At 36.3% G+C, this 27,337-nt stretch overlaps 4 protein-coding genes across 6 annotated transcripts; 1 reads left to right on the top strand and 3 right to left on the bottom strand.

Moving 5' to 3' along the window:
* Positions 1–26: 26 nt before the first annotated feature.
* Positions 27–13,481, bottom strand: Tip60 (Histone acetyltransferase Tip60). 3 transcript variants are annotated; one of them, XM_034976988.2, is made up of 14 exons: positions 13,351–13,481; positions 13,148–13,274; positions 12,561–12,716; positions 10,557–10,691; positions 8,254–8,408; positions 7,290–7,484; positions 7,065–7,148; positions 5,976–6,177; positions 4,700–4,822; positions 3,865–4,027; positions 3,229–3,337; positions 3,014–3,117; positions 2,039–2,087; positions 27–221 (listed from the first exon to the last, which is right to left on the bottom strand). In XM_034976988.2, the coding sequence occupies exons 1-13, from the start codon at positions 13,393–13,395 to the stop codon at positions 2,081–2,083; spliced, it is 1,605 nt and encodes a 534-aa protein (XP_034832879.1). In that variant the 5' UTR covers positions 13,396–13,481; the 3' UTR covers positions 27–221; positions 2,039–2,080. The 3 variants fall into 3 exon arrangements, with proteins under 3 accessions (XP_034832879.1, XP_034832880.1, XP_034832881.1); XM_034976989.2 differs by lacking the exon at positions 2,039–2,087; XM_034976990.2 differs by lacking the exon at positions 10,557–10,691.
* A 410-nt stretch (positions 13,482–13,891) lies between these two features.
* Positions 13,892–14,941, top strand: LOC117989636 (mitochondrial import inner membrane translocase subunit Tim9-like). Its single transcript, XM_034977031.2, has 3 exons — positions 13,892–14,127; positions 14,283–14,378; positions 14,731–14,941. Exons 1-3 carry the CDS (start codon positions 14,083–14,085, stop codon positions 14,863–14,865), a joined length of 276 nt encoding a protein of 91 aa, XP_034832922.1. The 5' UTR covers positions 13,892–14,082; the 3' UTR covers positions 14,866–14,941.
* A 1,147-nt stretch (positions 14,942–16,088) lies between these two features.
* Positions 16,089–17,768, bottom strand: LOC117989635 (uncharacterized). Its single transcript, XM_034977030.2, has 3 exons — positions 17,733–17,768; positions 17,234–17,373; positions 16,089–16,571 (listed from the first exon to the last, which is right to left on the bottom strand). Exons 1-3 carry the CDS (start codon positions 17,758–17,760, stop codon positions 16,104–16,106), a joined length of 636 nt encoding a protein of 211 aa, XP_034832921.1. The 5' UTR covers positions 17,761–17,768; the 3' UTR covers positions 16,089–16,103.
* A 1,450-nt stretch (positions 17,769–19,218) lies between these two features.
* LOC117989616 (uncharacterized) lies at positions 19,219–27,213 on the bottom strand. The gene is made up of 8 exons (XM_034976992.2): positions 26,384–27,213; positions 25,679–25,901; positions 24,354–24,570; positions 23,601–23,893; positions 21,093–21,907; positions 20,750–20,972; positions 20,229–20,445; positions 19,219–19,583 (listed from the first exon to the last, which is right to left on the bottom strand). The coding sequence occupies exons 1-8, from the start codon at positions 27,197–27,199 to the stop codon at positions 19,283–19,285; spliced, it is 3,105 nt and encodes a 1,034-aa protein (XP_034832883.2). The 5' UTR covers positions 27,200–27,213; the 3' UTR covers positions 19,219–19,282.
* Positions 27,214–27,337: the final 124 nt, after the last annotated feature.

Raw genomic sequence — 27,337 nt, 5'->3', positions numbered from 1 at the left:
GAGTAAAATAAATCAAAGATTGAATTAGAAATAAAAATATTTATTTAATATCACATTAAACAAGGATATAGTTTCACTGTAGGTATTTACAACTTTTCAGAATAAGAGGAGTTCATTTAGATGAAAAAATAAACAGTTATAAAAACGGGTTAACATAATAAAATGCAACTGAGGAGTTTGAAAAGTATCCTTTGATGTAACATCCTTGTAAATTGTCCTACCTGAAATGTTAAACGATGTTATTAGATGTTTAGGTACATTTCTCTTCATGAGACAAAACGCACACCTACAGGTGAAGTGGATCTTAGGCGCAGCAGCGTCTGTTTACATAAAAACTTAAACTCAACTTTATTTTCCTTCGACACACGGTTGAAATTGATCTCTATTCAAATCTGTTGGTGTGCGTTACTTGCACGAGAAACAATAATGGTGTATGTAAAAAAACTCATGGTTCAAGCCTTTAAGCAGATCAGTTAACAGTGATGTTATAATATTATTAGCGGCAAATCATACAAATAATTTGAAAAAAAAAAAAATGCAATGACTCAATAAATTTCCTATGAAACCCAATAAGTAATAGTGTGGATGTATAAACACTGATCTAATAATTGATTAAGTGAGTACACAGATCCCAAAAACATATAAAAATAACCCTTCTAAAACATTATTAGTCCATCCCATTTACCAAGACCGAATTAGTAAAACGTCGCACATAAAACAAATGACGCCCAATGCGTATTATATGTTAGGCGTTAAAAATAAAATATGAGTGTTATTCAAGCATATACGTTCAGGGTGGGAAGGATATGCTAACGAAAACTTTGTGAATAAGTTCACTTTATGCCCATAACGAAATCATAAATCCCCTCTCTCAGGTGATAGTTAATGATATGCAGTGCCGGGCAGAAAACTTACATCGAACTTTGGACAGACATTTCGACTTCGTAGTGCGCCGTACCTGTCACTCATACCTGTGTGACGTTTTGTCACTCTCAAAGACAGAGACAACGCTCTAAAAGTTCGTTAACTCATTCTAAAGTTCGATGTGGAATATTTCCTGCCGGGCACTGTAACAGTGATCACGCACTCGTCCGATCCGAATCCGTGAAAATACGTTCCTTTTTGTTTTGTGTGGTAGCTCATGACAATACCATACAAAACAAAAAGTAATGTATTTTCAGGGACTCTGATCGCATGAGTGCGTAACCGCCGTAACTGTAATGTTGTAATTTTTGAGCACAATGCGATCACAACGCTACGCAACTAATGCCCGCTGCCGTCCGCTAAAGCGTTATTGAAGGTACTTGGACAGAGATATGACTCTCCTTGAAGTTTTGATAAATAGATGATCGCGAGAGAATTTTCCTCCTATTTCCTGATGTTTTAAATTTAAAAACTTCTAGGTAATTATATGTTATAATTACTTTTTAAAAACCGGCCAAGTGCGAGTCAGGCTCGCGCAATGAGGGTTCCGTACTACAGTCGTATTTTTTCGACATTTTGCACGATAGTTCAAAAACTATGATGCATAAAAATAAATAAAAATCTGTTTTAGAATGTATAGGTGAAGACATTTCATATGAAACCCCACTTGATATAGTCACTCACTTCGATAGTTGAAAATACTAATTATTAGTTCATGACCACAATTTAATTTTTTTGTGTGATCTAACCCTAAATTCACGTTTTTCAGATTTTTCCCCAAATGTCAGCTATAAGATCTACCTACCTGCCAAATTTCATGATTCTAGGTCAACGGGAAGTACCCTGTAGGTTTCTTGACAGACAGACAGACAGACAGACAGACAGACAACCAAGTGATCCTATAAGGGTTCCGTTTTTCCTTTTGCGGTACGGAACCCTAAAAATCAAAAATACATCAAAGTCACGAAAAGATCGATGAAAAACTCCAATGTTGAGAGACTCAGCATCATGTACCTACTGAATCCCTGGTTTAATTATTCGTTAGCATGTCCCTTACACTCTGTATAAAATGAGGGTACATTGAAATATTTCGTTAGATACAAAATGATCATACGTGTTGAAGCCCGAGTTAGATAGCTCGCATCTCCGATACACTTCAAACACTGGCGACAAAAGAAAATTATTTTTATATTTATGTTAAAAACAACATTTCATATAACTATTTGGTAGGATACTTTATAGTGCCTATATCTACTCACCTAGTTTGTTTTTTACGGGAATACGTTGTTACAAAAGCGTTTAAAAATACTACAATGCAAACTGAAAATAGGAATTCATATTTCTTTAAATATTTCCTTTAGCTATATTATTAGGCCCCACTATAAAATAATTTTGTAAGTAACAAAAGAAACATCATAACCGTATTATTTTTATGAAATATTTTCTAAAATAATATAAATTTTATATTGAAATGCTAAAAAATCTAAAAACAAGACAGAATTATTTTTTAGTCAAACATAAAGACGTATTCCCGAAAAATATATTACTTATTCTTACAAATACGCATGAGGGTTTATAACTCTATTTCTAAATAATGTGCACAAAGCCTTTTGTTTCAGAAAACGATTTTTTAAATTCCATTACAAGTCAGCCCTTGACTGCAATCTCACTTAGTGAAAAGTGATGATGCAGTCTAAGATGGAAGCAGGCTAAGGCCCGGTCTCCACCTAAGCGGAGCGGAGAGGAGATGTGTGCGGTCGGCCTATCAGATTAAAAAAAAATCACGTGATAATTTTTTCATGTCATTTATTATAAATCTGATTGGTTGACTGAACACATCTCCGCTCCTCTCCGCTTAGGTGGAGACCGGGCCTAACTTGGAAGCCGTATGGCATGAGGAGGGGTAGGGTTTTTTTAAACTTACAGACTAGCGCTTGGCTGCAATCAGACCGGGTACCAAGTGATGATGCATAGTAGATGCCTATTCCCCCTTGAAGTTACCCATATTATAATTGGAGGAGAAATTCTGGAAGGGTATAATTAATATACTAATAGTATAATTATACTAATTGGGTACAAGAATACTTACCATTTCGCACGTTTGGACCAATCTTTTGGCGTCCAGTGCAAGCATTTTGGATCAATCCTTAACAATTTCTTTTCCATGGCGTTTTCATGTTGTTGTATTGTTTCCTGTAAATTGTAATTGAGGCAATTACCATCAGTGACCTCTAAACCTCCATAGAGTTAAAATGGCGCGTGAGGAGCCATTTTGTACAGACTATAAAAAAATCCTCAACTTACCTGATTAACTGACACTATGTACTGTCCCTTGTAGTAATTGATGAGGTTCAAATTCTGTAATGTGCTTATAACGTCTTCTTTCTTTATACTCGTCAATTCGCATATTTCACTGAAATTAATATCAGATGTAAGTATTTATTGTGGAAAATTATTTGCACATACATTTCTCTAAAATAAACTAATATAACATGACTAAGTATACTGTTATCCCTTTCAAAATGTTCTCTGCAAATAAGGATAGCACTAGATAAATCTATCAATGATTAAAAATATAACGAGAACAAAACGTGTTTTCACGCGCCATTTTAACTTTGTGTCAACTGTCATGTCAAAAGTACGGTTTTAGTCATAATTGTAAAGATGAACCGTACTTTTGACATGACAGATAACATATAAAGTTAAAATGGCGCATGAGAACTCATTTTGTACGCATTATATTTTTAATCATTCATAGATTTATTTAGTACTATCCTTATTTGCAGAGAGCATTATGAAAGGGATGACAATATACTTAGTCTTGTCATATTAGTTTACTTTAGAGATATGACCCAGCGCGTGCCAGACCTTCGTTATTTTATAAAAGCTGAAAATTTGTACATATCAATGTAAAATTAACCAAAAAATTTAAATTCTTACTTAATAGTAATGATAGGTTTTTCGTTGTCCCCCACAGGCTTAATGTTAATTAGGATTTCCAGGATAGTTTGCGCCCAGTAACTCCTGTACGAAAGCAATCCAAGATCCGACAGTGGTTTCTCTGGTGAACCCGTTTTACCTTCGAACTTTGATAATTCATAACCTGAAAGAAATCATTATTATATCACTATTCCTTAAGTATAGTGGTGATATTTTTATAAAAATGTATGCAAATATAAAATGAAATTATATAAGTAGTAGTCTGACTACAGGATAATTTTTAAAAAAAACACCTGATAGAATGTGGTTACTTCTTTTGTTCCTGCATTAATCAATAGCTGGTATCAATACAAACAAGTATTGTATGAGACAAAATCTTCCAAAGTGTCACGTTTCCGAGATATACTTCAACTATCAAATTGTGAAGATTTTCTCTTATACAATACTTGTTTGTATTGATGCCAGCTATTGATTAATATAGGTTTTATGCGTGGACGCTATTTTGGAAAAAAAAATGTAAAATGGCGGACTACTAGGATCAATCGACATCCATAAAAAAAGTCAGGAAAGAAAGGTAAAAACAAAAAAAAAAAAGATTCCGACGAATTGAGAACCTCCTCCTTTTTTTAAGTCGGTTAAAAATAGGAGGACGGCCAAAGAAAAGAAAGAGGATATGCGTGTAAAAGGGGTGGATAATACGTTAACGGATGACAGAAGTGAGTGGAAGAAAAAGACATGTTGTGCCGACCCCACGTAGCGTGGGATAAGGTAAGGAAGAAGAAGATCCATAAAAAAAGTCAGGATGAAATTCTACAACAATCAAAATGATACTCACTAAATTCTATGAGTAGTGTTCCATATCCTTTCCGCTGGTATGGAGGTAGAGTCAGTATACACGCTACATTGTAGTCTTCTGTACTTTCTTTCTCCTTTGAAAAATATCCTACTATGTGAAATCCTAAAACATTTGACAAAATTATAATTAAGTTATGATTACATTATTATTTTATTAATAGTAGTATAAGTTCCGCAAATCGCTAATGCGCGTGGCCGCCATTTTAGTGACGTCAACACTAGACTGAAGTTGCGAGCTGATGGTATATTTTTACTTAAATATACCTCAAATGACGTCATTTCGATGTTAATGAGGCATGCCTCCAGCGCAATAGTAATTTGCGGGACTTATAAAAACTATTTATTGTACACTAACCCTTTCATAAAAAAGTTGTTTAAAAAAATTGGTGAGAAAAGAGAACTGGGAAAAAAAAATTGGGACGACTTTCTTGGCGCAGTGGTAGGTGGTGGCTTCGGCCGTGGCTAGTTACCACCCTACCGGCAAAGCCGTGCCACCAAGCGATTTAGCTTTCCGGTACGATGCCGTGTAGAAACCAAAGGGGCATGGGTTTAATAACAACTGCCATACCCCTTTCAGGTTAGCCCGCTGCCATCAAAGACTACATCATCACTTACCACCAGGTGAGATTGCAGCCAAGGGCTAACTTGTATCTGAATAAAAAAAACATAATAATAATTGGTATAGTTACTTTTCAGTAAAGTAATGTTTTCAAAAACACCGAAATAAGTTCACATGTATGAGAACTACGATTACGATGTCAAAAATACGGTCTTTACTCTTTAGGTAGGTCCTGGTAGGTGCCGGATTATTGGACGTGTCGGTCTGTTGAAGTGTCGGATTAGTGAGAATCTACTGTAATTTTGTTGAAGTGTCGGATTAGTGAGAATCTACTGTAATTTTGTTGAAGTGTCGGATTAGTGAGAATCTACTGTAATTTTGTTGAAGTGTCGGATTAGTGAGAATCTACTGTAATTTTGTTGAAGTGTCGGATTAGTGAGAATCTACTGTAATTTAAAATTATTGTTGTATGTTTTTCAGTGTTTTTGAAGTTGGTTTACTTTTTTTTAATGTGAGTGACAGTGAGCTTTCACAAGGCGAATTTACATAGTTAAATGAATCCTACCATTCACATGGAATTCCTTCTCAAACCATCATCATAATAATAATTGGTATGGTTACTTTTCAGTAAAGTTATGTTTTCAAAAACATCGAAATAAGTTCACATGTATTGTTAATACAATCAATAATAACAAACCTCTCGAATCAAATTCAGTCATTACATAAAATAAAAAAGGGTCCGTATCGTAATACAAAGTCTTGTGGTCCAAAAACAGTTTCGCAAGCAAACACAGGTTCTGAGCGTAGCACTTGTTCTTTCTACCGTCGATTTCAAAGAAGGATATACTGCCTTTTCGGTATATTTCGTTGCCGGGCGGGTGTTTTAGTTTACATTTAATCTAAAAAAAAACCATTAATTTTTACTTCATGCTCATGAAGTTTCTGCTGCTTTTTATGCTCTCGTGCATGAAAGTGTTGTATGGAAATATCTATAGTGCCTGAACCTAGCCTCAACTGTATCTTGTGCTTTTATGCTCTCCGTACTTTATCCATGTAAGTTACAGTTGGCGCCACGTCAAAACATCTCCGATATTGAACTTGCGCACTGAGCGATATATTCGCTCAGTCAGTCGTTTTCATAAAAGGAAAACGACTGACTGATCTAGCAATACACAGCTCAAACTACTGGACGGATCGGGCTGAAAGGCATGCAGATAGCTATTCGGTATGTTGTTATGGTACGTAAAAATGACTCCTCATGCGCCATTTTAACTCTATGGGTAAACTGTCATGTGAAAAAATACGTCTCACCTTTAAAATAAGGACTAAAATCGTCCTTTCGTCATGAAATTTGACACAAAAAGTTAAAATGGCGCGTGAGGAGTATTTTTTTACACATTATATCTACATATTTGGCGTCTCGTTACAAGACCCTTGACCTTGTACCTGCGCAGTGGGTGATTTTATCGATTTATGGCTAGAGCATAGGCTGTGACCAGAAGAGTTGAAGCATGAGAGTGAGCTCACCCACGGGTCGCGGTCGCTTATCACTGTTTCATTTCATTGCAACCGAAGTGAAACTCGGCCATAAGACCAATTTTATCCTAGACTCAAATATCTGTCCTCGCCTTCGGCTCGAGTAAAATAGCTTGTTTTATGGCCTTGTTGTGCAATCTACTTTTAATGAATGCTTTTGTATTTTGGTAACGATAATGAAAACCAGCCAAGTATATCGATACCAGTTATTCTAATATCGCTATTAAATAACAAAAAATGTAATACTAACCAAATGTCTTTCCAAGCACTTTTTACTTTTTCTATATTTGAGACAAAACTCGCAAATGTATATGCAGGCTAAATTTACCATTTCCTGAAAAGATAAAATAGTTTCACAGAGTTTTTATTTTTATATCTTGTCAGTGAACCCCAAACTTTGATCAGCTCAAGGGTGAAAATAATAGGGCTCTGTTTTACCCCTTGGGTACGTAACCTTAAAAGGCCTGAGACTTACCTGTGGATAAGGAGCAAAGTACCAGGGCCGTATCCTGTGCCTGCCCAGCTCGATCATCTCGATGTTCTTCATGCGCGTGACCAGGTCGTCGTGCCCGTGCGCCACCAGGCTGCCCGACGTTCGCGGGCGTGTCGTGGGCGTGGCTGTGCCGCTCACGACCGGCTCGCCACCGTCGAGAGACTCTTGTGTTTCGTTCTGGAGCAAATTTTGTATTATATAACCCAAGTAAAGGACGTTCCTTACTTGGTTGACTTATAGGCGTTTATCTGGCGAGGCGCACCGCGCAGCGTAGAGCATTTTTCACTACTTAACCATTATCAACTTTACTTAGGTACGTTGAAATAATATCAAAAACCAATTTACTCAACTACAAACTGCCGAGAGTAAAAGGGGAAAGTCCAACTAGTATAGATGTGTCAATTGATTTTTTATTTATAATTATGTCAACATAAGCAAAGTCGGTAATGGAAGATGCTCTGCGGGCCGCCTCGAAAGATTTGTGCCGGCCCTTAGTTGCAACAGCGTATATCTGTCAATTGCACTGAGCAAGCAACGTTGAATCAAGCTGATCAAGCATGGGTGAATGAACTTAATGAGCAATTGTAGAGATCCGAAATTTGTCTTCTTGGACAAATTCTAGGAAGAAGAAGCAGATGATGAACCGGAAATTTGCTAGACAGAAGCTGAAGATTTGGGCTTTGAATAAGGGCTCTCAGCTTTCCACTATTGCCTATGCCAACCGCGGTACGCTGTTTCGGCTTTGGACTATAACTTACATCATTCTCCAAAGAGTTGGCCTTCAGTTTCCTGTTCATCTTCTTCTGCATGGCCGAGGCCAGCACTGCGCCGCCGTTGACGAGTCATGGCCCAGCGTGGGGCACGCAGGCCGCGAAACTAGCTGACGGGGTTCACCTCGCATGCCTACGCGTGACCCAGGGAATTCAGTAATAGATAATTAGCTTACGTCATTCTCCAAAGAGTTAGCCTTCCGTTTCCTGTTCATCTTCTTCTGCAAGGCAGCGGCCAGCACGGCGCCGCCGTTGACCAGCGACGGCGAGTCATGGCCCAGGGTGGGGCTCGCGGGCCGCGACACTAGCTGACGGGGCTCACCCGGCGTACCTACGCGACATCAAGGGGATTTATTTACACGCCAACATCCTCGTAAGTTTCGGTTTTCAAAATCATGTTGGAACCTTTTGATTTTCTGGGCTAAAAAGTATTATACTATATCCATCTCCGAGATGCAAGTTATCTCTGGACCAAATAGATGATGGCCACGAATTCTTCAATGCGGAGGGTTTTTAAAAAATTCGTACGAACTCGTTGGTTTTTCGTGACATAAAGTAGCTCATGTCTTTCCCCAGACTGCAAGCTATCTCCAACGGATGGCTTAAACTCCTGCTTAAACGGATGGGCCGTAAAAAGCTAGCAGACCGAAAACTTTAAAACTTTTGCATTTATAATATCACAGTAGGGATTACTATTATCAGCTTTACACCAAATTAATTCCAATGTATTTCATTCAGGAATCAATATAAGTAAATCTACTTATAATATAAAAAAGACTGACATTATCAATGTACAGCTAAATCGCTAGGTTAGAACTTTGAATTTTTGCATGTAGATTTTCTATCATAGGACTACGACTCCCACTAAGAAAGGATTTTTTCTACATGGAAGTCCCCGAAGTCCAGGTAGGTCCACTACTAAAATCAACCCAGAAGCCAAATCATCGCAACAACATACTCCCGATAATACTTACACCTGTTATATAAAGTTGAGAAAGGAAGATTTATATTAGACTATAGTTCTATTTCTATAAAGTTTGATAAAAGTAAACCATGCTACTAACTTACTTCTAAGTTAGACGATTGTTATAGGCAAGAAACCAAAGGAATCAAAGGCATATATCCTTATTGCTTTTTCTTTAGATTTGAGGAGTTTATAGAGCTTTTATTCGTATTAAATAAACGAATTACATGTATTGAGCTTTATGAATGTTTACGTCAACATTGTGGAAGCAATAACGATAATATGGAATAAACGATCGAATACTGAAAATTGAAATGTCTTTTAGCAACATTAGCACCTCTTTAAATGACTTTTTAATGAGATTCGTCTATCACAGTAGTAAGTTAGGTTGTTTAAAACTCGTGGTTAATTTTGCGAGATAAAATACCGTGGAAACTCCTTAATTATTATTTAGCGGGGATAAAAAGTTTTGTTGACTCTCCAGGTTTTAAACTATACCCATATTACCCATACAAAAAAAACTCGTCGATCCGTTCCTCCGTTGCGAAGTGTTCGAAGGACAAACCGACATACAAATACATATTCACATTACAATAACTACTAGATGATACCCGCGAGTCGCGACTTCGTCTGCGTGGATATAGGTTTTTTAATCCCGCGGGAACTCTCTGATTTTCCGGGATAAAAGTAGCCTGTGTTAAAGTCAGGGTATAAGCCATAGAGCAGAAACAAAGAGGAGTTGGCCTAAGCAACTGTGCACTGTGATTTTCAACTAGGTCCTGACGTCATCACTGTGGGCGGGGCCTTAGTTAGTATGCTGTCTGCGTTCGTCAGGTTCACATATATTGAGACTCGTATTATCGGTGTGTTTTCGCGTTTTTAAGAACAAAAGGATGAAGTGTTGTGTTTTATCGTGTCAAAGTTATTCAGACAGACGTTCTGATGCTACGAATGGTATCACATTTCATTTGTAAGTAATTTTATACGTAATTTCTACACTTATTGACATCTAGTGTGAGATAGCTGAACTATGTAGTGACATCAATATATCGATGTTAGGTCGCTAAGCGAGTAGTTTTGCTACTAACCCGCAGATGGAAAATTGAGAAGTGGGCGGCGTTCCACAACCCCTCACCCCGCAAAATGTCACTCGATATTTCATAGGGAAATCTTAATACAACATCTCCTCTTTGTTTCTGCTCTATGGTATAAGCTATCTCCATTCTAAATTTCAGTCAAATCCGTTAAGTAGTTTTTGTGTGAAAGAGTAATAAAAATACAGACACACACATACACACACATTAAAAACTTGCCTAATGTTTAGGAAGCTCTTAAGTATACAGAAACGATTCAGTATTCGGCCGAGTCTATTTTAGGGTATCTATGCAAACATTTGGAAAAGTGTGAAAATCTTTAATAGGTAAGTAAATTGTTTTCATTTAATAGATTATAGTTTTTTATAACATGAGCAAAAGCTTTTGAATAAGTAAAAATATAAGCAGTAATCAAACGTACCATGTGTTAATCTTTGTGTGGAACCATTGAGTGCATTGTTATAAATTTTCTCAGGTATTTTAGGCGTTGTTTGGTGAATCGGAATCTCTCTACTATTAGCACATTTCAGACTTTCATTGCAGACGTTATTATCATCTGCAGAAAAAACGTTATATATACTTAATACTTAATTGTTAGTTAATATTCACTATAAATTCAAATTTATTTTAAAGCCACCGACACGCCACCTCGCTCCACCCGAGACGCCACGCCACACCACAATAATATTCACATTAAGTTTTCTATGACCTATCATCGACATCTGAAACAATGGGAATCCACATGCTGGACATAGACTGTGTCTTAAAATCAGTGTTAATTTATGAATAGAAAATCTGTGTAAAAACCGGTCAAGTGCGAGTCCGACTCGCGCACCGAGGGGTCCGTACTACAGTCGTATTTTTTCGACATTTATTACAATCTCAATTGCTGTGATTGGTTGAATTTGTGTGATTCTTTGTGAACAATAAATTGTGGCCATTATTGAGCGAGCGTCAACCAATCAGAGGTGATTACGCGATCGTAATCACCTCTGATTGGTTGACATTGTAGCTGTCATTCTACCGCAATGAAGCAGCGGGCTAGCGCGGCCGCGGGTGACGTGCGGGTGTGCGGCGCGTCCCCGGCCTCATACCCTGATTTCCATCTCAACCTGTCGCGGACTAACACTACTAGCGAATAACGTGATCTGGTACCGTTATTTTTAGTATGCTTCTAGTGTGGAAAATACTAAAAACATAGATCTGGCTTAATATGGATGTTGGGTCATGGGTGGGGTGGGTGGCGTGGGGTGGGCGGCCTGTTATGAATGTGCCTGATCCATAAGTCTGTACATTTTATAAAAACTTATAAGTACTTCATTTAAATGGCCAAGGAGTACGAAATGATTGAAAATTCACAACTTAAATAAAAAAGAAATTTAGAGTATTAAGTACAGCTGTTATAAATGAAAATAATTTAGTTTTAACAACTTATACAGTATGCAGTATGAATTGTATAATGACAATATTTTAATTCTTTTTGTGACAGTATTGCAAAATATTGTGATCAACCAAAATATTATTTTTGAGCATATTGTATAAGAGGCTTTGATTAGGCGAATCTTCAAAGCTGGCTGCACATTAACCACTATTGCTTGCTATCTTATTTTTAGCAGCCATAGCATCTTAAGCTACTCCTCAGCACTCATGAAATGTTCAAGTATAGGTAGTGAACAAAATTATATAGGAGAGGAGCAAAAAATTGAATGAAAGCTGTTGAAACTATAGTACTGTAATAATTGTAACGTTTTTGATCGAAACACCGAACTTTGGACTCGATTTTAGCACAGTTTTAGGCTGCTTTTCTAAGAAATGCATTCAGATTTGTAATTAGTGATCGAAATCCCAAACTTTGCTTGGAAATTTGCTTTGTATGCAGTGGACCAAAAACATCCAGAAAAAATATATATTTTGATCAGAATCTAAGTACACTGTTTTGTTTATCATTTCCTGAAATACTTCTATCGGGATGCCCGAGTCGCCCCTGAGCAACTCTATGGAAGCCTAAGCTGCTAAAAGTAATATAATCAGCAGATGAAAATAAGCAGCTCATTGATATTAAGCAATGGGCGACCAGCTGAAATTTTAATAAAGAAAAGGTATATGCCCAAGCTATTATAATCAGGTAGTAGGTAGATTCATGCTATGTATTAAATTAAGTAACTAATGCCTAAATCTAAAGAAGCAAAAAGTATTTAAAAAATAATTTAACGAGTTAAGTGATTTTTTTTTTGTAAGACTATAAGAACTTGGTTTAAAGAAAGGATCAATTCCATTCGGCATTTTTTGAGATAAGTTATTTTGATAAGGTGAGTCTGTAAAATTTTTGAACAAGGACTTAAATGTCTGTTAGCTAAAAGTTATAATACAAAAAAGTGCCAATTAATATAAGAAAATGAAATAGCAAAACAAAAAACACACATACTAAGAAAATTAGGCATGAAGCCACCTCCAGATCCAATGTGGGTCTTTCTTGGTGTTGTGGTCCCACCAGTGGGCCCACTGCCATCTCTCCGGGGAAACTGTACCTTTCTTGTGTCCAACCATGATTCTCCCACCCACTCATCAAGGCGTTTGTTAACTGAAAACATTTAAAGCATAGTATTTCTATTTATGATCCCAAAATATGTTTTTGTTTTAAACATGTTGCTTGTCCATTACAAAATCATGAGCATTGCAGCTAAATTAATAATTAGTCTCAAAAACAACTTTCAATACTGGCACAATTTTGTGAAAACATTCGCTTTAAGTTATATTATTCCTGTGAGTCAATTGTGAGTCATGCAACTCAAAGACGTAGACAGATTTTTTCAGATTTCAAAAATCTGCATAATAATAGCAAAATGAAAACAAAGAAATTACGGCCACTACTCCTTGTAAAGTTAGTTTAACAATACATTAGCTAATGAAGATATAACTTATTTCTTAACTAATGTATTAACATTTAAATATTAAAATATTCAAGTTCTAACAATTTTTGTTTCCAGGTTATAAATAGTGATGAAAACTTACAGTCTACGTAATGCACATAGTATCCTCTTTGGCCTCGGACCTCTTTGATGCTTATGATCTCTGCAAGAGGCCAATCATCACCGCCCTGCATTCGAACTGGTAACCTGCATCCTTCCACCAATGAAGCCTGTTTATTGTTAGAAAAATTAGTAAACATTTCCAATAAATCCCTGTATTCTCATTTCAAATAATTAGTGACGTACAGCTGAATCGCAAAAAGTTGTAATTTCGTCCTCATTATCATTCATTTTGTAAATAAAATAAAATTATTATAATAATTATCACCACCAAACCAAACAATTTGAGTGATTTTTGACAGTTGACAGTGTAAAATTTGACTTTGACTTTGACATATTATGAGATCACCAAAAAACATGGAAAAAGAGCTCAAGTTTATTTTTTATTTTTTTTTATTAATTATTTTTAAATATTACAATAAAACTTAAAGCTAGCCTTATCTAATTACTATATAAATCATGACCGCGTGGAATGGTGCCAAGAATACTGGCTGCATTTCCGCGCTGGACAGCCAGGCTGATCCGTTGCTCAAGATTGTCTATGTTTTAAAAAAAGTCGTCTTTACACGGTCGCACTAGGTCGGGCGACCGGATCGTCAACTCGCAACTTTTATAGTGTGGTCTGATCCTTATTTAAATATTTCTAGTTTTTTTTTCTAGGTTGGCTATCCTGTAAATATTATCTAAACTGTCACTGTTGATGGTCGAATGTCATTTGTCATTCAAATTTCAAATGTCAATAACCTTTTACAAAAATCTAACCTTAAAAGCTTCCGTTTTTTGTGTTGTGATTTCTTGGATTTTGCGCTTGAATTATTAAAAGTAATTTAAATATTTTAGATCAAGAGCATTTAATGCATTTGTAGATATTCAGCAAGTAAAACATTCCTCTTAAATACTATTTAATTTTTCTCAATAATGACTTCCCAGCAAGTAATGAGTGAAGCTGACCAAATTAAAACGGTACTGTATTTATTAATAAGTATTATAATATGAGCACTGCAAACAAGCGAACAAATTTGTATTTGAACAAACAATTATTAATGAAACTGAACTCCTTAATATTGATTTGAATACGTTATCAATCGTTGATTTGTGTAACTCTTATTCTTTTCCAGTTTAAAGATTTCTTGGTTCAGTACAATAAACTGTCTGAACTTTGCTTTAATGACTGCATACATGACTTCACTTCGAGGAATCTGCGAACCTCAGAGGTAAAATGCTTTTAAATTAAAGAAGTGTCTAGCCGACCGACCGACGGAAGGCGAATTTATTTGTCAGGACTACTGTCTTCTAACTTATCACCATAGTAAACTCTAGTAAACTCTGTCCTGGCTAGGCAACCAGCTTATAAGTTATAATTTGCATGCAAATTGTGCTTTAAAATAAAAATATATGACCTTTTTGCTGTGGTGTGAACCCAGTTTTTATTATGTTTATGATATGCAGGCCATAGAGTAAAACACCATCTTTTATTATTTGAGATGCTCTGAAAATTAGTTGGGAGTTAAATTGAGCGATCAGTTTTGTCAAGCTTGCCTGTAAACGTTAAAATTTTGTTTCCAGGACAAATGCACAGCAAATTGTATGGAAAAGTACTTGCGGACCAACCAACGAGTGTCGCAAAGGTTCCATGAGTTCCAAATGATAGCCAATGAGAACATGATAGCGTTAGCTCAAAAGTCGGGTAATCCAAGTTAGTTTGCATTTAAGTTAGTTATAATTTTTCCTAGTAGTGTTTTTGTTTGAATGTTAATTAATAAAATGTTGTTGAGTATTTTTTCTTCTATTTTTATTATAATGCTAGCTAAATAATGCCCTTTATGAGAAAATCACAAAGAATAGCATACAAATATTCTAAATGTTCCTTTAATCTTAATAGGTACATAAAAGGAGAAGGTGACTGACTGACTGATCTATCAACACATGGCTCAAACTACTGGATGGATCGGCTAAAATTTGGTGTGCAGATAGCTATTATGACAGGCATCCGCTAAGAAAGGATTTGTGAAAATTCAACCCCTACAACCCACTTGGGGCCCTAAGAGGGTGAAATAGGGGTTTGAAATTTGTGTAGGCCACGCGGACAAAGTCGCGAGCATAAGCTAGTTATCCATACTAATATTATAAATGCGAAAGTGTCTGTCTGTCTGTCTGCTAGCCTTTCACGGCCCATCCGTTCAACCGATTTTGACGAAATTTGGTACATAGATAGCTTGCATCCCGGGGAAGGACAGGCTACTTTTATCCCGGAAAATCAAAGAGTTCCCACAGGATTTTTAAAAACCTAAATCCAAGCGGACGAAGTCTCGGGCATCAGCTAGTACTGTAAATAAATCTCTACCATAATAGGCAGTCAATTATAATTAATTATTATTACTAGATGATGCCGGCAACTTTGTAGGTATGCATGGATTCTAAAATATTCTCATAGGATTTAAAAATCCTACATATTTTTTTAATATATTAGATTAAAGAGCATCTTAATTGGCAGAATAAGGGTGAGATCTATAGAGCGCACCCTGACTTGGCTTAGACTTAAGATAGAGTTAAAATGAGATAGAAATGTATCTCTTACATAAATCTGTCGCGTTTTAACTTGTCTAAGCTAAGTCAAAGTGCGCTCTATAGATTTCAGCTTAACTGCCTAACCATATTCAATGTACTCTGTGTGCCTAACCAGGCGGACAACCAAAATTAAACCAGCCTGGTATCAAACATCAGACCTTGCAGTTGCTTGCAATTTAAACAATTTAATACATATTGGAATAACAATTAAAAAACGAGCTTTTAATTTTTAATTTTTATTTATACTTTTAAGTGTATTGGTGGCAATGTTCGATGATTTATAATGATTAGATGTTGTAAATAGTATCTTCCTAAACTATTTTATTTGGATGGGGATTTGTGTTTGTTTTCTGTTGGGCACATTGCGCATGTCACATTTTCTTTGGGCACGGTTTAAAGCATCTCTGCTCTGGCGGTGAGAAATCTAGAACAAAGGATGACTGGGAGCTAGTGTAATCAAAATGGTAATCATTGAACTTTGCTTCTACACTGTATTTTGCATTTGTGGATGGGCTGTCGTCTGTGTTAAGGACGTATTTTAATGGGTAAGGGCCAGAAGGCGCGTTGGATATGTTAGAAGGTTTGGTGCATATGCTGTATTGGCCTCCGCGTCTAATGATTCGTATTAGGGGTTGGGTGCATGGAGGTTGCTTGCAACAGGATGTCGGTGAGGGGCAGACGGCTAAACATTTGGGCGTCGCGCAGCATGACTTTAAACAAGGAGGCTTGGAGCAGGTTGATGTACAAGGCGTGCATTCGCTAGATTTCATGCAGTTGTGCTGCTCGATTTTTTTGAGAACTGGGCAGGCTATGTGGCCTGGACGCCAGCCGCATCTTAGCTGAAACAAGTGCGAAATTATTGAATTCAATGTATGGAATGCATGGATTGGCTCATTGGCTATTCCGAATAAAACTCGTGTGCTACGAAGCTGTCCAAATTAGTATGACACTGGATATCAAAGTTGCAATCAAAGCAACAATTTTTGCTTGCAATAACTATAAGTGTGTCTAGTGTGTAGTACTAGTAAATAGAAGGCATTGTGCGAATGTATTTTTGTAAACATATAGAATGTTCTGCCGACAGAATTTCGCCCACGGCATTTTTAAATGGAAACTTGCCAATTACGCGGTATGAATTTCTTGACAGAAAAACTTAAACATTTCTTGGTCCAATCCAAATAAAATTGAATTCAAACTAAGTAGTATTTTTGTTAAAGAATCTTGCGCTAGGAGTGGATACAATAACTAATTGTCGCATCCACTCCATTTCAAGACTAGTCCAATGGCCCAACCATTTCACACAAAACAATAGGCGTGCAAATGCGACGTCACGCATGTTATACTTACATAGGTACCTGCTTACGGCTGCAAAGTCAATTGCACAATAACATGCAGCTGCTTTGCAGTTGTCTTGTTGTCTAAACCGAAGAATATTTACAGTTCAGACAGATGTCGTCGACCTTTAGATTTATTTTATTTTAAGACAAGATTAAACAACAACCTGATGTTCAGGCGAGTCCTTAGCTGTATAAAGCCATCCCATATGCTTCGGCACAGGTCCAGGTTTTATGTCTTCTCTTTCCAAACATCGATGCTTTGGTAGATCGCATCGGCCTAAGCAACTCATTGATGATTTGTTTGCTACAAAATAAAAGTGAATAGGTTTTATTTGTTAATTGAGCCTCAATAGCTCAACCGGTATAGGAGTGGACTGAAAACCGAAAGGTCGACGGTTCAAATCCCGCCCGTTGCACTATTGTCGTACCTACTCCTAGCACAAGCCTGACGCTTAATTGGAGAGGAAAGGGGAATATTATTCATTTAATATGGCTAATATTCTTTTTAAAAAAGAAAAAAAAATGTATAAAAAAATTATAGACTAGCACTTGGCTGCAATCAGACGTGGCAAGTGATGCTGCAGCCTAAGATATAGCGCGCTTGCCTAGAAGATGCATATTCACTCTTGACTCATTTTGTTAAAGTTAAATTAGTCAACTTACATCGGCCAGGTTTACAGCAACACGCCATTTTTGGATCTAGTGATAAAACAACACTTAAAAATTATATTGAAAATTTATTAATTAAGTACTTACTAGACGATGCCCGCAATGATTCCCGCGACTTCGTCCGCGTGGATTTAGATTTTTTAACCTAAACCCACGCGGACGAAGTCGCGGGAATCATCTAGTAATACATATTCGGGCGTTTCAGAAGGTTGACGAAGTCGCGGTGTACTCACCTTTTGTTTGGGGTGATTTGAAAGTTACTGCACGTCAGCCATTTGAATGGTTGTATTGTTATCCATTGCGGTAGTTGTTTAAAGCCATTTTACGCAAAATAAGTACAGATATTATGACCAAATTAAAAGACTGTTATATTGATTGAGTTAACATTTTGAGTTTGTGGAAAATCTTGGACCTTCAAGACCAAGATGTTTCTGACAGTGCTGCTTTTTAAATAATGTCATAGGTTTTTTTATTTCACTCTTCTCCCACTTTTCAAATAGGTTTGATTGATAACATTGATATAGTGACGATAATGGACGATAAGCTTGTGATTGGAATTCTTAATTTTGTGAGTAGAACGTAACGTACCTAGGTGAAATTTTCATAAGCTCTTAATAAAATATGAATATATCTCTTCTCTACAAATTATTCTGTTCATTAGTTTGTGTACGCATCACCTAAAAACGCAAAAAAAGTTATCGGGCATTTTGGACCATCATCATCATCATCATCATCATCCATCGCCGGCTCACTACAGAGCACGGGTCTCCTCTCAAAGTGAGAAGGGTTTTGGCCATTTTGGACTCGCCTTTGCGAAAAGTTACGTACATGAACCAAAATAGTTTTAAATCAAAGATAGTATTTTAACCTTCTTTATATTATATATTTATAAAAATAAATATTTTTATATATTTATAAAAATATTTACCTAATTCAAAATCGATTCGGGAAAAAAGTTATTAAACATTGAAAACAGTATAAATATCAATGGTTTTTATTTCATGGCGAGTACAAAAATTATTTCTATTTTTCGTGATTCCCATGATCCGCAAGAACGCGACCTACATAATATTATGTCACTGTAGATCAGAGACGTATTTGGATATATTCTGTTATTTCGTTTGTGGCCGCCGTGGATATGGTTCCATGCTTCAGTGCCAGTTTACCTTGATGTACTTACATCGGTACTGATAGCTATATAGGTAAAGTTAGACTACGAATCTGAACCTTCTTCACCTACTTTACCTGTACTACAGTCTACACATGAAAGTACGTATCTACTTACCTACTACTGCGCTATGTCTATTTATAATCTGTTTAGAAGGACCCGTCCTTCTTATGGCCTAAAATTGACGAGTTGCAAAGACGGTGGTTAAAAGACAGTAAAAATATTTTCTATATACAAAAAATATTTTAATAAAAATATTTATATCAACCCTCTGTAGCAAAAACTTTACAGCACCTTACTAGTACATAAGTTGATACATGAGTTGGTACTTCACAAGAGAGAAACAAAACCTTTTAAGGATATTTTAAGACCCTTTTTAGTCGCGTTTCGTCCTTTTCTTGTTTTTACTCCGGCCACTTTGCTCTTGAGTTTGCGCTTTTCGGCAACATAATGATAATATTCTTTTACTACAGTATATTAAAACTAGGAGCAATATAACAAACGTAGCTATAACATCTAGATTATAATACTGGTAACAAGGAACTTTTGCTGCTGCAGCAGTAAAAGTGAAGTTTGGATAGCGCGCGGCGAACTCCGTCCAGTAAACGGCAGAATTCAGTGGTGATATTGGACGGTCATGCCAGGCTTTTGATACTTGCTTTACATTTTCTCTGAATCTGGAAAACAATTTTTTATCTGAAATTAGCTATTCAGTAGCTCTAGGGACAATTAATGTCTACGAAAAAGTACCACCCGAAAATTACTTAGGCAATTACCTAATACCTACTCGAAAAAAATCACCACAATCTAAGTTATACATATTATATGTAACCAATTATTGTTGATCAATAATTATTAATTTATTAATTCAATGATATACTAGCTGATGCCCGCAACTTCGTTCACCTGGCTTTAGGTTTTTAAAAATCCCGTTGGAACTTTCCAGTATAAAAACTAGCCTATGCCACTCTCTAGGTATTTAACTATACATAATATAGGTACCAATCCATGCAAACAATCACGTCAATCTGTTGCTCCGTTGCGACGTGATTGAAGGACAAACTAACAAACAAACACACTTTCACATTTATGATATTAGTACTTACCTAGGTAAGTACCTAGTGATTACAAAATGCAAATTTTTATATTTAGGTACTTAATAAAATGGCTGCATTATCTAGGTAGGTACCGGTCTACCTTGTATGCATTCATAAAAAGAAAGCTGTTTTTTTCAATATAAATTACCTGACATAACGCATGGGTATTTAATAAAAATTACATAGGTACCTACTTACTTTAATCCCAACTTAAAATTGACTTACTTTGGATCCAAAACTTTTTTAAAGGCGGCGAGTAAATTATCTTTATTTAGATCTCTGATTTGCAATTGTACACCAAGCCCACTTTCTTCGACAGCTGCAGCATTAGCTGGCTGATCGCCATTTACGGGCATAGCTACCATGGGTACACCGTAATGTATGGCTTCTGTAGTGCTACCCATACCGGAATGTGACCAGAATGCCAAAGTTTTGGGATGACCTGTAATTGCAGACATATGAGCCACTGGTGTAAGATTTTAAAGTTGCTAGTTTTATGGCCGTTATCAGGTAATTGATAAACCTAATGATTTTAATCACGAATTGTGAACGTATAGGTACAATGTAGAGTGATTTTTGTCGATTCAGAAGAGATAAGTTATAGATATCATTACGAATGGCGAAAGAACCGAGACTACAGAACTTTAAAAAATAATATGAATTAACGGATTGAAGGCGATAACTGAGGTCAAAGTACTAGAACAACGATAAAAGTCGTCTTTCTGAGTCATTTTTGTTACACTTACCTAAAATATCTATTTGCGGTAACCAATTAGAAACATAAAGTTTATTTTTGTCCATCAAAATTGTTTTCGTCTCCCATTTCCAAATAAATCTCTGAGGCAGTTGGGACATCACATCTAAAACATCTTTGACTTTGTCTGCTGGCATTGTAGAACTCTTGACGACAGATCCGAAACTAATGTATATCACTCCGTACTCTGATTCTTCTACGAACCTTAGCAAATCCTATAAAACAGTAGCTAACATTATGAAGTGAACGAATAATCTTGACCACAATAACTGAGGGCATAAGGAAAATACCAGTACCTGTTGTTAATTCTCATATCGGAAATTGTAAATACTTACGCCTGTTAATGGTTTTGCTTCTTTTACATGATATCCGCCCACTTCTATTACATTCGCAGGAAATATACTCGATCCAGTGAGAATGAAATTATGATATAAAAGCAGGAATTTTATATCTCGTCCCAAATCCTCAAGAGGTGGGATATCATCATAGTACTTAGCAAGTTCGTTTTGATTGTTTCTTTGACTTATAAAGTAGAAAATTGTTTTAAAGTAAACGTCTAACATGATTCTTTCGATTCTTTGAACAAAAGTGGGTTTTGTTCCCCCTTCCGAAAAGTGGAAGGAAACGAATGATGGATTGTTTGGAATGCCAAATCTACTGTAGTGCCATGGCATTAAAATATGCGAAGTAATACCAACTACGGGTGCCCGTAATTTGTACGCAATACCCAGAGCACAATCACTATTAAACTGTTCAACTACTACTACATCGAACTTTTGTTTCCTTTCAATTAAATCTCTCACACCTTTGTTTGCTAACATCACTTCGCAGTTCTCTTTTCCTGAACTCGCTAAATATACACCCACACCTAATATTGTTAAAAATGACCTGTGAAAGGGCTGGCCATCTTCTATGGTTTCAATGCTTCCAGCTAGACTTATGTCATGGCAGTTTTTGCTTGGATTGGCATCCGGAAAATGTGATATTATGGTTACATTATGCCCTCGTCTCACTAGTTCTTGAATGTACACTTTATGCACGAAGAAATGACTCTTTCCATGATATGGGAATATTGCAAGAATGTTTAATCCATTCACCGTGTTGAAAAATATGAAAAGTAATGTAATTATTTTTGTATGATAGTTCATGGCTCAAGCTATTCGAATTGCACGAGGCGTAAGAACAGTTGTCCGCGCGCTACTGATTTGTAATTTGTATGCCCAGCCGGCTCCAGCCCCACCCCAGCTCAACTTATGTAGGCAGGACTCAGTAGTTTTGAAATCTATGATAGCGACGCGCATTACGAAATACTCATGTTTGTTTTATAAAGTGAATTAGCATAGCATAGCTTATAAAATGACTTTATTAGCTGTAGGAATTTATTTATAACTTGCTGCCCCGGCTTTTGTTATTTTTTGCATAGTTAAATTATACATTTTTTATGCTCGAAATTATTAACGGCTAACACCAAGATTGCCTTATGTTTTTATTCAGGCGTTACACAAAAAAACATACAAAATGCCTATTTATCTACAAAATTCCGTAATGTAATAAGTAAATGACGATACAATCGAATACGACGATTTTAATGAATCCTAAATTGATTGTTGTACCTTTTTTTTTTTATTCATTATAGGCAAACGCTAGACCGCAATCACACCTGATGGAAAGTGATGATGCGGCCTAAGATGGGACGCGTTTACCTAGAAGATGCCTATTCACTCTTGTTTTAAAGATAGGAGTTCAAAAATTACATAATCCCGCTGCACCTTCAGGTCACCTAGATACATCCCATAGCCATTTTTTCGTCATTTAGTTACATACATTTACGAATTTGTAGATAAATAGGCATTTTGTATTTTTTTTGTGTAACGCCTGACCAAAAACATAAGGCAATATTTTGCTGTTAGTCATTGATTACGAATTAAAAAATATATATAATTTAACGATATTAAAATAACAAAAAAAATAAGATGTCCCGTTTCTGTCGGGTCTGGGTCACAGATGACCGTTCTTCTTTAATGAGTAGACTGTAGAATGCATCTAGGTGAAATTTTCAACATCTCTTCTCTACTATTATACGATACGATTACGTTACTATTTTAAGCTTAAAACGACCAAATGTAATACGCATGGCTACGCGGAATCATTCACTGTAAAAGCAGCTTCGCTGTCGAATGCACTTCCGGTCGTCGAAATACACCAACGCTCCAAATCGCTAGCAATCTTTAAAAACCGTGTCAAGAAACACTATCTGTCACTGACCACTGTAGATTTTTTGCCATAAGTATAATATTATGTACAGTTAGCTATGTATTTTTCATTTAATTATATTATATTATATTTTATAGTATTTACCTATTAGAGTGTATGTTTATGTACACCTATATATATATAGCTACATTGCGACTTACAGTTCTATAAGTTCTTAAGTATGGGTTGCCTGGAAGAGGTCACTTTAGTGATAAGGTCGCCCTTTGTTTTTTAAGTGTACCTATCCTGTATTCTTACTCTCTGTAATTCTAGTAACAATAAAGTTGTTTTAAATTAAATTAAGTAAATTGTATATAAAAATACTTTAATACAAATATTTAATAGAGAGAGAGCGAGCGCGTGCCAGACCTTCGTTATTTTATAAAATACGCAGAGAAACTTTTAGCTTTTATAACATAACGAAGGTCTGGCACGCGCTGACTTTTAGTTCATAAGTACATTAACCAATGATCTGTAGCATCTGTCATCTGTCCCATCTGTAACAAAATTTTTACTAGCACGTACTAAGTTGATACATTTCAAGAGAGAAAAACACCTTTTAAGGATATTTTAAGACGCTTTTTAGTCGCGTTTCGTCCTTTTCTTGTTTTTACTCCGGCCACTTTGCTCTTGAGTTTGCGCTTTTCGGCAACATAATGATAATATTCTTGTACTACAGTATATTAAAACTAGGAGCAATATAACAAACGTAGCTATAACATCTAGATTATAATACTGGTAACAAGGAACTTTTGCTGCTGCAGCAGTAAAAGTGAAGTTTGGATAGCGCGCGGCGAACTCCGTCCAGTAAACGGCAGAATTCAGTGGTGATATTGGACGGTCATGCCAGGCTTTTGATACTTGCTTTACATTTTCTCTGAATCTGGAAACAATTTTTTTAAATTATTATTTATTTAACAGCTCTGGTTTCAGTGGTCAAAATATGTCTACGTCTATGCATTCAAAATCGACCACCCGTAAATTACTTAGGCAATTAATTACTCGAAAAAAATCAATTAATTACTGCTCGCGTGGAGGAGGAAGAGGGCGTACTCCGTCGGTATAGGTACATTATAGGTGCAGACAGTTATATTTATAATACCTAACTTGTTATTACTATCACTTATCAGTGGCTTACATTGCGCAGTCAACAATGAGATAAAATATTCATGATCATGGTTACAGAGTCAAGATCAAGTGTACTTGATCTTGACTGTGTAAAGCGTTTTTTGAGATCGATGACAGATTATTATATTTTTTGAGTCCTATTTTTTTACTGATTTTAATTTCAGTTGCAAACGTCAACTTTTACCTACTGAGTCAATTGTTTTGATTTTACTTACTTTGGACCCAAAACCTTTTTAAAAGCTGCGAGTAAAGTATCTTTATTCAGATCTCTGATTTGCATTTGTACACCAAGCCCACTTTCTTCGACAGCTGCAGCATTAGCTGGCTGATCACCATCTACGGGCATCGCTACCATGGGCACTCCGTAATGTATGGCTTCTGTAGTACTACCCATGCCGCAATGTGACCAGAATGCCAAAGTTTTGGGATGACCTGTAATTGCAGACAAGTAATAATTGACGCTAATTTTAAAGTTCTTTGCTAGTTTTATGGTTCATATGGTTGACGACCTCTCTGGCGCAGTGGTAAGCGCTGTGGTCTTATTAGCGGGAGGTCCTGGGTTCGATTCCTGGCGGGGATTTGGAATTTTATAATTTCTTAATTTCTGGTCTGGTCTGGTGGGAGGCTTCGGCCGTGGCTAGTTACCACCCTACCGGCAAAGCCGTGCCGCCAAGCGATTTAGCGTTCCGGTACGATGCCGTGTAGAAACCAAAGGGGCATGGGTTTATTAAAAACTGCCATACCCCTTCCAGGTTAGCCCGCTTTCATCTTAGACAGCATCGTCACTTACCACCAGGTGAGATTGCAGTCAAGGGCTAACTTGTATCTGAATAAAAAAATAAAAAAATGAGGTAATTTGTGAACCTACTAGGTAGGACCTAATGATTATACCTACTAGGTATCAGATCAAAGAAATTTTATGATTCAGCAGGGATAAATTCGAACCATATAGCTGACAGGCATTTCGAACCAGTAGTAGATGCATTTGCCGTATAAGACTACGGTTGGAGTTATTTTTAAGTTTTATTGTAATAAGTATTAAAAAAATTGTTTACACATAAAAAAGTCTACAGAACTTTTATATTTTTTATCAATTTGGTTATTAAAATAATAAGTACAAGCTTATACTCGCGACTTCGTCCGCGTGGACTAAGACAAATTTCAAACCCCTATTTCACCCCATTAGGGGTTGAATGTTTAAAAATCCTTTCTTAGCGGATGCCTACGTCATAATAGCTATCTGTATGCCGAATTTCAGCCCGATCCGTCCAGTAGTTTGAGCTGTGCGTTGATAGATCAGTCAGTCAATCAGCCAGTCACCTTTTCCTTTTACGAGATATACTTATTATTTAGATTAGAAATGTGAAATATTATTTGTATGACACAAAAAATCTGATCACACTTATCGGGGTAACATACCTAATTAAAGATTATAGGAACGTTGGTTATCTACACAGAACTCAAAAAAATAATATGAGTCAAAATAATTACCACGACAGCGGTAAAAGTCGTTTTTCTAAGAATTTTTTACTAGATTTACCTAAAATATCTATTTGCGGTAACCAATCGGAAAGGAAAAGTTTATTTTTGTCCAGCAAAATAGTTTTCGTTTCCCATTTCCAAATAAATCTCTGAGGCAGTTGGGACATCACGTCTAAAACATCTTTGACTTTGTCTGCTGGCATTGTAGAACTCTTGATGAGAGATCCGAAACTAATGTATATCACTCCGTGCTCTGATTCCTCCACAAACCTTAGCAAATCCTATAAAAAGAGTAGCTAATATTATAAAGTGAACGAATATTCTTGATCATGATCACATGATAATTGAGGTCGAAAGAAAATACCAGTATTGTTAATTCTTATATCGGATTGAATGTTATTCCGTTACTTACACGGAAAAATATTCTTGACTTGCTGACGCCCGCGACTTCGTCCGCGTGGAATTAGTTTTTTAAAAATCCCGTGGGAACTCTTTGATTTTCCGGGATAAAAAGTAGCCTATGTCACTCTCCATCTATTCTTTTATCTATACCCATGCAAAAAATCACGTCAATCCGTTGCACCGTTGCGACGTGATTGAAGGACAAACCAACAAACCAACAAACAAACACACTTTCGCATTTATATAAGGGTACGGATTAATAAACAGTTACGAAGAGACGAAGTAGGTAGTCAGTAATCTTCGTAGCTGGTTATGAAAAATAGTTACCAGCGTGGATAGAAGGGAAATTGTAAACACTTACGCCTGTTAATGGTTTTGCTTCTTTTACATGATATCCGCCTACTTCTATTATATTCGCGGGAAATATTCTCGATCCAGTGAGAATGAAATTGTGATATATAAGCAGGAATTTTATATCTCGTGCCAACTCCTCAAGAGGTGGGATATCATCATAGTACTTAGCAAGTTCATTTTGATTGTTTCTTTGACTTATAAAGTAGAAAAGTGTTTTAAAGTACACGTCTAACATGATTCTTTCGATTCTTTGAACAAAAGTGGGCTTTGTTCCTCCTTCCGAAAAGTGGAAGGGGACGAATGATGGATTGTTTGGAATGCCAAATCTGCTGTAGTGCCATGGCATTAAAATATTCGAAGTAATACCAACTACGGGTGCCCGTAATTTGTACGCAATACCCAGAGCACAATCACTATTAAACTGTTCAACTACTACTACATCGAACTTTTGTTTCCTTTCAATTAAATCTCTCACACCTTTGTTTGCTAACATCACTTCGCAGTTCTCTTTTCCTGAACTCGCTAAATATACACCCACACCTAATATTGTTAAATATGACGTGTGAAAGGACTGGCCATCTTCTATGGTCTCAATGCTTCCAGCTAGACTTATGTCATGGTAGTTTTTGCTTAGATTTGCGTTCGGAAAGTGTGATATTATAGTTAAATTATGCCCTTGTCTCACTAGTTCTTGAATATACACTTTAAACACGAAGAAATGACTCTTTCCATGATATGGAAGTATTGTAAGAATGTTTAATCCATTCACCGTGTTGGATAACATGAAAAGTAACGTGACTATTTTTGAATGATAGTAATTCATGGTCAAAAGCTATTCGAATTACACGAGGGGCAAGGTCAGTTGACCGCGCGCAACTAATTTGTAGGCTCAACTCAAGTAGTTTTGAAATTTATGATATCGACGCGCATTACGCACCTATTCAAAAAGTGAATTTACATT

Source organism: Maniola hyperantus, chromosome 16, assembly GCF_902806685.2.
Source record: "Maniola hyperantus chromosome 16, iAphHyp1.2, whole genome shotgun sequence".
Taxonomy (NCBI): Eukaryota; Metazoa; Arthropoda; class Insecta; order Lepidoptera; family Nymphalidae; genus Maniola; species Maniola hyperantus.
This window is presented reverse-complemented; position numbering and strand designations above follow the sequence as displayed.